The 14,055-nt window shown below is 39.5% G+C and overlaps 1 protein-coding gene across 3 annotated transcripts in view; it reads left to right on the forward strand.

Annotated features, from left to right (window-relative positions):
* The first annotated feature begins 398 nt into the window (after positions 1-398).
* cherp (calcium homeostasis endoplasmic reticulum protein) overlaps positions 399-14,055 on the forward strand; it is a 49,351-nt gene continuing 35,694 nt past the window's right edge. Inside the window, exons 1-3 of one of the 3 annotated variants that reach the window (XM_061978443.1) lie at positions 399-557; positions 8,477-8,650; positions 8,848-8,886. In XM_061978443.1, the coding sequence (XP_061834427.1) occupies positions 533-557; positions 8,477-8,650; positions 8,848-8,886 (238 nt within the window). In that variant the 5' untranslated portion in view covers positions 399-532. The remainder of the gene's footprint in view (positions 558-8,476; positions 8,651-8,847; positions 8,887-14,055) is intronic. The other 2 variants (XM_061978444.2, XM_061978445.1) reach the window with 2 other exon arrangements.

Genomic DNA, 14,055 nt, shown 5'->3' on the forward strand with positions numbered 1-14,055 from the left:
TTTTTTTAGATATGTGTGTGCTAGTTCTAGCTATTAGGCTGTTCTAGTTTTTATTTTTTTTAATGATTGATTGATTATCCTTAGCTCCACCAATGAATGAATAAAAACAAAAAAATAAAAATAAATACAAAACCAATATAAAAACAAAATAAAAATAAATATGATTAGAAACGAATAAAAGCATCAATGTTTAGCCATTTTAAAACTTGCTGTAAGATACTCTAAACCTACACTACACACACATGTTTTGTGGTGAAAATTTAATTTGTGTCGTGTTATTTATGAAGCTTTTTATAAATGTTTTGTTAATAAACACTCGACATTCTTGAACCGCCTGACCACTGGGGGCGCTGTAGTAGCTCTGACTAGTTTCGTGGCGACTCCGCAGTCGTGTGGGACTTCCGGCCCCTCCCCTCCCCACTGAAGCGGCAATGCAAGTGTTATTGTCACGTTTAGTCACCGCGGAGTCATTTGACAGACTTTAGACAACACACTGCAGGTTGTGAACATTTCCTGTAGGTTGTGTATAAAAATGGATGTCCCCACGCCGCCTGAAGGTGAGGAATTAGGCTGTAGTGTTATTTGGCTTCCATTGAGCATTGGTTAGCACGCATGCTAACACGGCTAGCATCACTTAGCATTTAGCATGCTTGCTAACGCTCTCCACACTTGTCACTTGTCTAATATCTGTTATTATACTTGGATTTTTACTCAAAAATGAATCGGTTTATGTGTCCCTTTCGAGAGCCAGAGATACAAGTTGCGTGTTTTGGCGCTAGCTGATTGTGCAAACAAATGGTTTTTGTTAGAAAGTGTATGTCATTTTCATGCAGCGACATATTTAAATTGTGCAGAGAACAACTGAATCATTTTTAAATCCATCATCTTTTTGGCTGTTTTTATGAGTGCAACATTTTTTTAATTGCCTAATGCAGTGATTTTCAACCACTGTGCCGCGGCACACTAGTGTGCCCTGAGCAGAGGTGTGTAGAGTAGCCAGAAATTGTACTCAAGTAAGAGTACTGTTACTTTAGAGATTTATTACTCAAGTAAAAGTAAGGAGTAGTCACCCAAATATTTACTTGAGTAAAAGTAAAAAGTATGTTGTAAAAAAACTACTCAAGCACTGAGTAACATACACACACATATCATATATATATATATATATATATATATATATATATATATATATATATATATACACACACACACACATGTATACATATATACACACACACACACATATATATATATATATATATATATATATATATATACACACACACACACACATGTATACATATATATACACACACACACACACACACACATATATATATATATATATACATACATTGATATATACAGTATATAATTTATATTTATTTTTTTGCCGTTTTTGTTTACATGTTAATAGTGTTTTAATGAATATACATGCATGTTTAACACATATAGATTCCTTTCTTTCATGAAGACAAGAATATAAGTTGGTGTATTACCTGATTCTGATGACTTGCATTGATTGGAATCAGACAGTAGTGATGACAAACGTCCACGTTTTCAAATGGAGGAGAAAAAAAGTTCCTCCTTTCTGTCCAATACCACATGAAAGTGGTTGGTTTTTGGCATCTTATATGTCCAGCTTCCATATTCGTTTTTATACACTTTACAAGAAATACATTGGCGGCAAACTCCGTAGCTTGCTAGCTTGTTTGCGCAGGCTTTCGGAGACTCTTATTTTGAAAGCGCAGGCGCGATGGAGCGGCACTTTTATTGTGAAGACAGGAACTGTGCAGTCAGTCTTTAGGCTTTTGACGGGGTGTACGGTTGAAATAAAAAATTGTCTTTTTTCCTTCACACGTTTGATTGATTGGAACTTTTATTAGTAGATTGCACAGTACAGTACATATTCCGTACAATTGACCACTAAATGGTAACACCCCAATAAGTTTTTCAACTTATTTAAGTCAGGTCATGTGACCCCTGGCTCTGTTTGATTGGTCCAACGTCACCAGTGACTGCATCTGATTGGTGGAACGGAGTGAACGTCACCAGTGACTGTATTTGTTGAAACGCAGGCACTATGAAGGTCTGTCTGACAGACCAAAACAAACAAAGCGTGCATTAACAGATCGATAAAAATTAGTAGCGAGTAGCGAGCTGAATGTAGATAAAAGTAGCGGAGTAAAAGTAGCGTTTCTTCTCTATAAATATACTCAAGTAAAAGTAAAAGTATGTTGCATTAAAACTACTCTTAGAAGTACAATTTATCCCAAAAGTTACTCAAGTAGATGTAACGGAGTAAATGTAGCGCGTTACTACCCACCTCTGGCCCTGAGATATTGCCTGGTGTGCCGTGGGAGATTATGCAACTTCACCTAATTGGTCCAAAAAATATTTTTTACAAATCAATAATCATAATAATGTGCCGTTGTCTAGTGCCTGTGCTGTGTAGAGCTTGGCAGGGTAACTATGTAATACTCCATATCAGTAGGTGGCAGCAGGTAGTTCATTGCTTTGTAGAAGTAGGAACGTGTCGAGGATGGTTTGTCGTGATCCCAATATGCAGAGCACAGCGGGAGACAGTGTGCAGGTAAAAAGGTATGTAACGCTTAAACCAAAAATTAACAAAAGGCAAGTCCCGCTAGTAAAAGGCACTGAAGCTAGTGATGGGTCCGGCAACACCGATGCATCGGCGCATGCGTCGAGCTCATAGAGCGAAACCCTGTGTCGGTGCGCGTACCGCTTTTAGAAAGTCACGTGACCCATCATGAGCTGTTTTGGTCACGTGACCGATACGCCAACTGTGTCGCCTCCTCTGTGCCCTGTGAGCGGCTCTTTTCTACAGCCCGAGAAATAATAACTAAGAAGAGAAATCGTCTAAAATGTAATACGTCGGAAAAACTTTTTTTTTTATAAAAATGTGTAAAAAAATAAAATTAAAAAAATTCCCAGTCCACAATCATCCACAACACGTTCTCTTAGATTTCCATGTTATGATACATGTTCACATTATTTATTGACTGTATCTAAAAAAGATACAAATATATTTTTATTTAAATGAAGATATGAAATAATCCTAAATGAAATACAATGACTCGGTTTATATTATTGTATATACTAGGGCAGGGGTCACCAACGCGGTGCCCGCGGTCACCAGGTAGCCCGTAAGGACCAGATCAGTCGCCCGCTGGCCTGTTCTAAAAATAGCTCAAAGAGCAGCACTTACCAGTGAGCTGCCTCTATTTTTTAAATGTTATTTATTTACTAGCAAGCTGGTCTCGCTTTGCTCGACATTTTTAATTCTAAAAGAGACAAAACTCAAATAGAATTTGAAAATCCAAGAAAATATTTTAAAGACTTGGTCTTCACTTGGAATAAGCGGTAGAAAATGCATGGATGGATGGGTCTTCACTTGTTTAAATAAATTCATTTATTTTTTACTTTGCTTCTTATTACTTTTAGAAATACAATTTTAGAGAAAAAATACAACCTTAAAAATGATTTTAGGATTTTGAAACAAATATACCTTTTTACCTTTTAAATTTCTTCCTCTTCTTTCCTGACAATTTAAATCAATGTTCAAGTACATTTTTTTATTTTTTATTGTAAAGAATAAATATTTTAGCTTCTGTTTTTTCGACGAAGAATATTTGTGAAATATTTCTTCAAACTTACTATGATTAAAATTTAAAAAAAAATTCTGGCAAATCTAGAAAATCTGTAGAATCAAATTTGAATCTTATTTCAAAGTATTTTGAATTTCTTTTAAAATTTTTGTTCTGGAAAATCTAGAAGAAATAATGATTTGTCTTTGTTAGAAATATAGCTTGGTCCAATTTGTTAAATATTCTAACAAAGTGCAGATTGGATTTTAACCAATTTAAAACATGTCATCAAAATTCTAAAATGTATCTTAATAAGGAAAAATTACTAATGATGTTCCATAAATTCTTTTTTTAATTTTTTCAAAAAGATTCAAATTAGCTAGTTTTTCTCTTCTTTTTGTCAGTTGAATTTAGAATTTTAAAGAGTCGAAATTGAAGATAAACTATGTTTCAAAATTTTATTTTAATTTTTTTCGTGTTTTCTCCTCTTTTAAACCGTTCAATTAAGTGTTTTTTTTCATCATTTATTCTCTACAAAAAACCTTCCGTAAAAGGAAAAAAAAATGTACGACGGAATGACAGACAGAAATACCCATTTTTTTATATATATAAATGTATTTATTTAGCTATTCTTGTTTAAATCACACTTACGTGTAACTTACAAATGACAATATATTTATTTATTTAAGTGTGTATCAAACTGGTAGCCCTTCGCATTAATCAGTACCCAAGAAGTAGTTTTTGGTTTCAAAAAGGTTGGTGACCCCTGTACTAGGGCATAAAATCAGTGTCAGTTGAGTCGGTCCATAGGTTGCCTGTAGGGATTTTTAATGTCCAGCAGATGTCAGTATTTAGTGACACAGTATCGACACAGTATCAATACAGTTTTGCAATGTGTCGAAACGCTTCATGACGCCTCATCAACCCATCACTATATGTAACGCTTAAACCAAAAATTAACAAAAGGCAAGTCCCGCTAGTAAAAAGGCACTGAAGCATAGGGATGGCTTTGTAAAACAAAAGTAAAACTGAACTGGCTACAAAGTCAACAAAAACCGAATGCTGGACGACAGCAAAAACTTACAGCGTGTGGAGCAAAGACGGCGTCCGTCCACTTTGGATCCGTACATGACATGACAATCAACACAAAGAAGGATAGCGTACGCACGACTTAAATAGTCTTGATTGTGAAAACAAAGCAGGTGTGGGCAATAGCACTCAAAGGAAGGCGTGAAGCCGCTACAGGAGAACACCAACTAAACAGGAAAGGTCACCAAAATAACAGCCCAAGACAGGAACTAAAAGCACGACACACAGGAAACAACAACAAACTCAAAATAAGGCACGACAACCTGGTGGAGTTTCATTTTTTAACCTTTTCTGCTGGTGGTGTGCCTCCGTATTTTTTTTATTAAAAAAATGTGCCTTGGCTCAAAAAAGGTTGAAAAACACTTGCCTAATGTAAGCCACTTAATAGTGCATATATATTTTACATTCCACTTTTACAGGTATTTTAAGATTGGTCAGTGATAAACTTATTAAACTTGAACTTATAATTGTCGTCGCTTTGGCATTTTGTAAATGTTATGCCTTACTTTTCATTCATACATTAACATGAACGATATTACAGTAAACCTTTCTTCTTGGTTACACACATACTTTTATGGTGCGTTTGTTGCATCAACCATTGTTTTATATGAATAAAAAAACAACTAAGTTCTGATATCCACCAAATAATGTGTTGTTTTCAGTATTTACTGAAAACACCTCAAATTATCTGTCACGTTCAAACACTGAGGACATCTATTAAACAAGACAAAAGGCAAGGAATCAAACAGAGACAGAATTCAATTTGGACTCAATATTGAGGAGAGACATGGCCACTGCACTCTCTGTACAGTCCTGCACCACGCTCTGACGAAGACGGTTTTCGTCTCCTCTTTTATTAGATATTCAATGTTCACGCACCAACACATGTCTCATTAGAAATAGGAAGTATGTAAAACAGTCATTGTTTTCGGTCTCATTGAAGTCCAAGAAGAGGATGTCTCGGGCTTGGGCTCTTCCTGGATCCAGCCGGGGCAGGTGTTGGAGGACAATGGATAACCCCTCCCGTCTCCTGACCACAGCGACTTCAAGAGGGCAGCGGGTCGTAAATAGCGTTGACCTCGGTTACCAAATAGTTGGAAGAGAGTTTGTGAAATACTTCAAAGAGAGTTCGTTTAACACTTCAAAGTAGGGCTGCAGCTAACGATTATTTTTCTATCGATTAATCTATAGATTATTTTTTTCGATTAATCGGTTAATCTATAGATTATTTTTTCGATTAATCTATAGATTATTTTTCCTTTTACCGATTTTTTTTTAATTTAAAATGAAGAGGAAAAAATAAATGTAGGCCAGTTTTTTCAAAAGGCATGGCTTTTATTTACAAAAAAAAAAGTATGGCCACTCAGTCAACATTGACAACAACATGACAAAATATTCTGTAACAATGTAAACATTTAAAACTTTTAACATTTAACAAAATTAAAAGTAGCTTATTTGCTTTTTAATGTGCAAATATAAAAGTAAACATCCAGTGCAAATCTTAATATTCTGGAATAGTATAAGCATTTCAAAAGTAAAAGTATTGCTTATTTTGCTTTAAAATGTGCAAAAATAAAGATAAACATCCAATACAAAGAAGTGCAAAACGGAAATATTCTGTAACAAGTGTAAACATTTCAACAAAAGTAAAAGTATTGCTTATTTGCTAAAATGTGCAAAAATAAAGCTAAACATCCAATACAAAAAAGTGTACAGTGTAAACATTTCAACAAAAGTAAAAGTATTGCTTATTTTGCTTAATAACACAACAATGATAGTATGATTAAAGTGAAAGTTAATTGTTGGTTTGTACATAGTATATGTAACTGTTAATGTTGTAAAAGGTATTTGCACAACTAATTAACGTTAGCGTTTGTGACACGTCTTGTGCCGTGGGGTTCTTTCAGGACCGACAGACTGAACGCCAGACGGCTTTGCCAGGTTTACAATCTTTTAATTTTACACAAAGTCTTTTCTCTTCCAACTGCGCGGATCGCGCACCTGGGCACGATTGCGGCGTCGCTCCCGGCGCTCCCCGCCTCGCCGCTCGCTCGCCGCCGCCGCCTCTCCACAGCGTTAAAGAGGAGCGCGTCTTTGTAAACACTGAACAGGCACGCCAAACGCGCCTCTCAGAGCGAAACGGTGCTTTAGTTTATGAATTTACAACGCAGATACAAATGACACATTCATGTTTTTGTGTAATAATGACAACGTATACGCACGCGGACGATTGACTTGTTGATGGTGATGGCAAGAACGCTGTCGGGGGTTTTCTTTTCAAATGTTCGTTCATAGCCGTTGTGCTGCTATGATAGGCCATTTCCGCTCGACACAGTGTGCATACAACAACATTATTAGGCCGTTTATTGAAATACTCCCACACTTTTGACGACTTTTGGCGTGCTTTTTTCCCCTCGCTCGCATCGTCTGCTTTGCGCTCCGCCATGACAGTAAAGTAGAGTGACGTAAATATGCGACGCGCCGACGCACAAAAACGGCGTCGACGTATTTACGTAACCGATGACGTCGACTACGTCGACGCGTCGTTTCAGCCTTACTTCAAAGAGAGTTCCTCTGGAAGTTGAGCAGATCCTGCCATCTGTCAGTGTTGAAATCACAGTGGCGTTTCACGAGCTTTCTTCCTCTTGTTAGGCCTCGAAAGACAGCCTTCATCTTCTTATCAGGAACATAATATAATACAATGTTTCTTTTGTGATAACTTACAAACAATTATTCCAACTTTTCTCACATGTCTGGCTTTAAAGACCCAATCACTGAATAAATGTAGTTATCACTTACCGTATTTTCCGCACCATAAGGCGCCCTGGGTTATAAGCCGCGCCTTCAATGAACGGCATATTTCAAAACTTTGTCCACCTATAAGCCGCCCCGTGTTATAAGCCGCATCTAACTGCGCTAAAGGAATGTCAAAAAAACAGTCAGATAGGTCAGTCAAACTTTAATAATATATTAAAACCAGCGTGATGTGGGCGCGCATGGAATCGTATATCAACATGGACAGAGCTGCGTGAAAAAAGCCACCCGGCCTCTTCGCGTAAACTTAAACTTCCCTTAACCACTCGCTCATCTTTTCTTCATCCATCCCTTCGAGTTAGCTTTTATGATGACGCCGGCTGGAAAGGTCTCTTTTGGCAAGGTCTTCCTTTTGAATATCACCATGGGTGGAAGTTTCTGGCCATTAGCATGGCAAGCTAGAACCACAGTGAAGGATGACTTCTCATTCCCTGTGGTGCGAATATTCACCGTACGTGCTCCCGTTGTATCCACAGTGCGGTTCACAGGAATATCAGTTGCTGTGAAATAGTAATCCGTGTGCGGATGGAGAGTTTTTTGTGGTCTTTACAGATGTAAACACACAAAGGAAATGAAACGTACGGTATCCGCGCGCTTTTTCTTCTTCTACGCGGGCGGGTGGTTGCTTACAGTAGAAGAAGAAGCGCTTCCTGTTCTATGGGGGCGGGTGCTTACCTTGGCGGTTGCTTGCGTAGAAGAAGAAGCGCTTCCTGTTCTACCGGGAAAAAAGATGGCGGCTGTTTACCGAAGTTGCGAGACCGAAACTTTATGAAAATGAATCTTACCGGTAATATTAATCCATATATAAAGCGCACCGGGTTAAAAGCCGCACTGTCAGCTTTTGAGAAAATTTGTGGTTTTTAGGTGCGGCTAATAGTGCGGAAAATACGGTATTTCACGGGTCATTCTGGGAAGACAAACCACAAGTCAATGGAAACAACAGCTTTGTGTCCTTTTTGTGGCAGATCAAGAACTGCGGAACGTGATCGACAAGCTGGCTCAGTTTGTCGCTCGGAACGGACCCGAGTTTGAAAACATGACGATGGAAAAACAGAAGGACAACCCCAAGTTCTCCTTCCTCTTCGGAGGAGACTTCTTCAGCTACTACAAGTGCAAGCTGACTTTGGCGAAGCAGCAGCGTATGTTGTTTTATTTTTTATTTTAAAAAGCACGACTCGCACATTGGATGCCGGGAATGTTCTGTTCGTCTCGTGGACGAGCTACTTCGCCGTCATATTGTCAGTTCAGTTGTGTTTGTTGCTGTGCGGGGGCTTGCATGTTCGTCTCAACGTGTGATACCACTGAAATGCATTAAAATGTGCTTCTCTCCACTTAGATCCCTCTACCCACGATGGGGAGGAATATAAATCTGAAGGTATTTATTTGGAAGCAAACCTGACAGATCAATTCAGAATTGCAGTTTTCCTTGCTTAACATTTGTGCTTGGCAACGCCTTGGTTTGTTTTAGTCCCTTTTTTTTTAACAAGGTTGCATTTCAGAGAGTTTGGACATCCTTCATGTCCAACATGGTCGAAAAGAAATGTCGTGTCTGAGGTTTTAGTGGTTGCATGTTCAATGGAAGGTTCTTATCATCCCGCTGCAGCTCCCAGGGTCACTTGGGTTCAGTGACCACATGACTAGAGGTCGACCGATATGGCATTTCAGGGCCGATACCGACTCAGTATTAGTCAAGGAAGCCGATAACCGACATTTAGAACCGACGTTCATTTGCATTAAAGCATACTTGCCAACCTTGAGACCTCCAATTTCGGGAGGTGGGGGGTGGGTGCGGGGGGCGTGGTTGGGGCGGGGGCGTGGTTAAGAGGGGAGGAGTATATTTACAGCTAGAATTCACCAAGTCAAGTATTTCATATATATACAGGTAAAAGCCAGTAAATTAGAATATTTTGAAAAACTTGATTTATTTCAGTAATTGCATTCAAAAGGTGTAACTTGTACATTATATTTATTCATTGCACACAGACTGATGCATTCAAATGTTTATTTCATTTAATTTTGATGATTTGAAGTGGCAACAAATGAAAATCCAAAATTCCGTGTGTCACAAAATTAGAATATTACTTAAGGCTAATACAAAAAAGGGATTTTTTAGAAATGTTGGCCAACTGAAAAGTATGAAAATGAAAAATATGAGCATGTACAATACTCAATACTTGGTTGGAGCTCCTTTTGCCTCAATTACTGCGTTAATGCAGCGTGGCATGGAGTCGATGAGTTTCTGGCACTGCTCAGGTGTTATGAGAGCCCAGGTTGCTCTGATAGTGGCCTTCAACTCTTCTGCGTTTTTGGGTCTGGCATTCTGCATCTTCCTTTTCACAATACCCCACAGATTTTCTATGGGGCTAAGGTCAGGGGAGTTGGCGGGCCAATTTAGAACAGAAATACCATGGTCCGTAAACCAAGCACGGGTAGATTTTGCGCTGTGTGCAGGCGCCAAGTCCTGTTGGAACTTGAAATCTCCATCTCCATAGAGCAGGTCAGCAGCAGGAAGCATGAAGTGCTCTAAAAGTTGCTGGTAGACGGCTGCGTTGACCCTGGATCTCAGGAAACAGAGTGGACCGACACCAGGAGATGACATGGCACCCCAAACCATCACCCAACCATGCAAATTTTGCATTTCCTTTGGAAATCGAGGTCCCAGAGTCTGGAGGAAGACAGGAGAGGCACAGGATCCACGTTGCCTGAAGTCTAGTGTAAAGTTTCCACCATCAGTGATGGTTTGGGGTGCCATGTCATCTGCTGGTGTCGGTCCACTCTGTTTCCTGAGATCCAGGGTCAACGCAGTCGTCTACCAGCAAGTTTTAGAGCACTTCATGCTTCCTGCTGCTGACCTGCTCTATGGAGATGGAGATTTCAAGTTCCAACAGGACTTGGCGCCTGCACACAGCGCAAAATCTACCCGTGCCTGGTTTACGGACCATGGTATTTCTGTTCTAAATTGGCCCGCCAACTCCCCTGACCTTAGCCCCATAGAAAATCTGTGGGGTATTGTGAAAAGGAAGATGCAGAATGCCAGACCCAAAAACGCAGAAGAGTTGAAGGCCACTATCAGAGCAACCTGGGCTCTCATAACACCTGAGCAGTGCCAGAAACTCATCGACTCCATGCCACGCCGCATTAACGCAGTAATTGAGGCAAAAGGAGCTCCAACCAAGTATTGAGTATTGTACATGCTCATATTTTTCATTTTCATACTTTTCAGTTGGCCAACATTTCTAAAAATCCCTTTTTTGTATTAGCCTTAAGTAATATTCTAATTTTGTGACACACGGAATTTTGGATTTTCATTTGTTGCCACTTCAAATCATCAAAATTAAATGAAATAAACATTTGAATGCATCAGTCTGTGTGCAATGAATAAATATAATGTACAAGTTACACCTTTTGAATGCAATTACTGAAATAAATCAAGTTTTTCAAAATATTCTAATTTACTGGCTTTTACCTGTGTATATAAAAGAAATACTTGAATTTCAGTGTTCATTTATTTACACATATACACACACATAACACTCATCTACTCATTGTTGAGTTAAGGGTTGAATTGTCCATCCTTGTTCTATTCTCTGTCACTATTTTTCTAACCATGCTGAACACCCTCTCTGATGATGCATTGCTGTGTGGCACGCACAAAAGTGCTTTCATCAAATGCACTAGATGGCAGTATTGTCCTGTTTAAGAGTGTCACAACATTGCTGTTCACGGCAGACGGACTGCTTTACTGTAGACGTTCTTTATATTGTGGGAAAGCGGACTCAGGTCCGCATGGAGCTGGAGGGGGCGTGGCCTCCAGCTCCGCCTGAATTTTGGGAGATTTTCGGGAGAAAATTTGCCCCGGGAGATTTTCGGGAGAGGCGCTGAATTTCGGGAGTCTCCCGGAAAATCCGGGAGGGTTGGCAAGTATGCATTAAAGGTTAGCTAAACATGTCGGGTCTACGCCAGTAAACAGCTGGACAAGGCGTTAAGTTGTTTAAATAAAAACATTTTTGGGAAATGTCCGACTAGTCGCGACATAACGTGAAACACGTCGCTAATGTTGTGGTTAAATAGGCACCAAAAACATCAGGAGATTTTACAAACACCTTTTATTACGTGTGTCTCAGAGGGGCATCGAGATTTTCAAAATATGGGAACATTGGTAAAAATATGGGATTTTTGTACATCACGATCAACCGTATTTTTCGGACTATAAGGAACACTTAAAATCCTTTCATTTTCTCAAAAATCGACAGTGCGCCTAATGTACGGAATAATTCTGGTTGTGCTTACTGACCTCGAAGCAATTTTATTTGGTACATGGTGTAATGGTAACTGTGACCGGTAGATGACAGTCACACATAAGAGATACGTGTGTAGACTGCAATATGACTCAAGTAAACAACACCAAAACTTTAAATGTTCCATTGAGAATACAAAACGTAACTCATGGCACTCAAAAATCTGTTGAAATGTTTTAGTAAGACTTTGGTAAGTTATGAAGCCGCACCTCTTGATGAATTGTCGGCGCATTACGGCTACAGTAGTCAGACATACGAGTATTATTATGATGTGTGTATACGGACCGCAAAATGGCACCCGTTTAGCAGATATACTGTATTATTTGGCGTTTTGTTTCACAATATTATGCAAAAGCAACTTTTCTTACCTTCTGGTACCTGCTGATCTGTATTTGGGATCTGCATAAGTACTGAAAATGTGTACGTTTCCGCCGTTGTAGTCCGTGCCGACACCTTCGATAATCTACTTTTTTTTCTATCTTGTTATTTGACATTCATCCTCCAATAATGCCATTTCTAATATAAAGTAGTGTACAGTTCTTACTTATATCTGTCACCATGAAAGCGCTAAAAACTACCTGTGTAGTGAGTTTACATTATTCACCCAAGGAACTTTAGTTATTAGAGAGTTCCGGTCGGACGGTTTTTCACGGGACACATTTCGGGCGTTGTTGTTGCACTCGATGAGGAGATTGAAGTAAAGTCTGAATGTCCTTAAAACAGTTAGCTCCATCTTTTGACACTTCTCCTACTCCCGTCCTTGCACGCTACACCGCTACAACAAAGATGACAAGGAGAAGACGCTGTCAGAAGGTGAGCCACGTAAATAAGACCGTCCACAAAACGAAGCGACGGTCAGAAAGTGACTTGAAGATGGTCTGTAAGACATAATCTATACATTTTGAGCAAAGAACCACCATTACTTTATGTAGACCACAAGGAAGTATTTTCAATGTATTACCGTATTTTCCGCACCATAAGGCGCCCTGGGTTATAAGCCGCGCCTTCAATGAACGGCATATTTCAAAACTTTGTCCACCTATAAGCCGCCCCGTGTTGTAAGCCGCATCTAACTGCGCTAAAGGAATGTCAAAAAAACAGTCAGATAGATCAGTCAAACTTTAATAATATATTAAAAACCAGCGTGATGTGGGCGCGCATGGAGTCGTATATCAACATGGACGGAGCTGCGTGAAAAAAGCCACCCGGCCTCTTCGCGTAAACTTACCTTAACCACTCGCTCATCTTTTCTTCATCCAGCCATCCCTTCGAGTTAGCTTTTATGATAACACCGGCTGGAAAGGTCTCTTTTGGCAAGGTCTTCCTTTTGAATATCACCATAGGTGGAAGTTTCTGGCCATTAGCATGGCAAGCTAGAACCACAGTGAAGGATGACTTCTCATTCCCTGTGGTGCGAATATTCACCGTACGTGCTCCCGTTGTATCCACAGTGCGGTTCACAGGAATATCAAAAGTCAGTGGAACCTCGTCCATGTTGATAATGTTCTCTGGCCGGATCTTTTTTTCAGCTATCTTGTTTTTACAATATGCACGGAAAGTAGCCAGCTTTTCTTGAAAGTCTTTAGGCAGTTGCTGTGAAATAGTAGTCCGTGTGCGGATGGAGAGATTGCGTCTTTTCATGAACCGGAAACCTGTCGCCATTTTGTGGTCTTTACAGATGTAAACACACAAAGGAAATTAAACGTAATATCCGCGCGCTTCTTCTTCTTCTACTTCTACGCGGGCGGGTGGTTGCTTACAGTAGAAGAAGAAGCGCTTCCTGTTCTATGGGGGCGGGTGCTTACCTTGGCGGTTGCTTGCGTAGAAGAAGAAGCACTTCCTCTTCTACGGGGAAAAAAGATGGCGGCTGTTTACCGTAGTTGCGAGACCGAAACTTTATGAAAATGAATCTTAATATTAATCCATATATAAAGCGCACCGGGTTATAAGCCGCACTGTCAGCTTTTGAGTAAATTTGTGGTTTTTAGGTGCGGCTAATAGTGCGGAAAATACGGTAAAACAAATCATAATAGGACCCCTTTAATGCGCCTTATAATCCGGTGCACCTTTTGTATGAAAATAGGCCTGCTCATCGGCCTTTTAATCCGGTGCGCCCTATGGTCCGGAAAATACGGTACTCAATTTTAGAGCAGTTTATTACATTGTAAGGTTTTGTTGTGAAAAACCCTGAAATGTTGCAAAAATGTAAACAAAAACAATTCTGGACTCCTTCATGTAGATTATAG

This window comes from Nerophis lumbriciformis, linkage group LG18 (assembly GCF_033978685.3).
Source record: "Nerophis lumbriciformis linkage group LG18, RoL_Nlum_v2.1, whole genome shotgun sequence".
NCBI lineage: Eukaryota > Metazoa > Chordata > Actinopteri > Syngnathiformes > Syngnathidae > Nerophis > Nerophis lumbriciformis.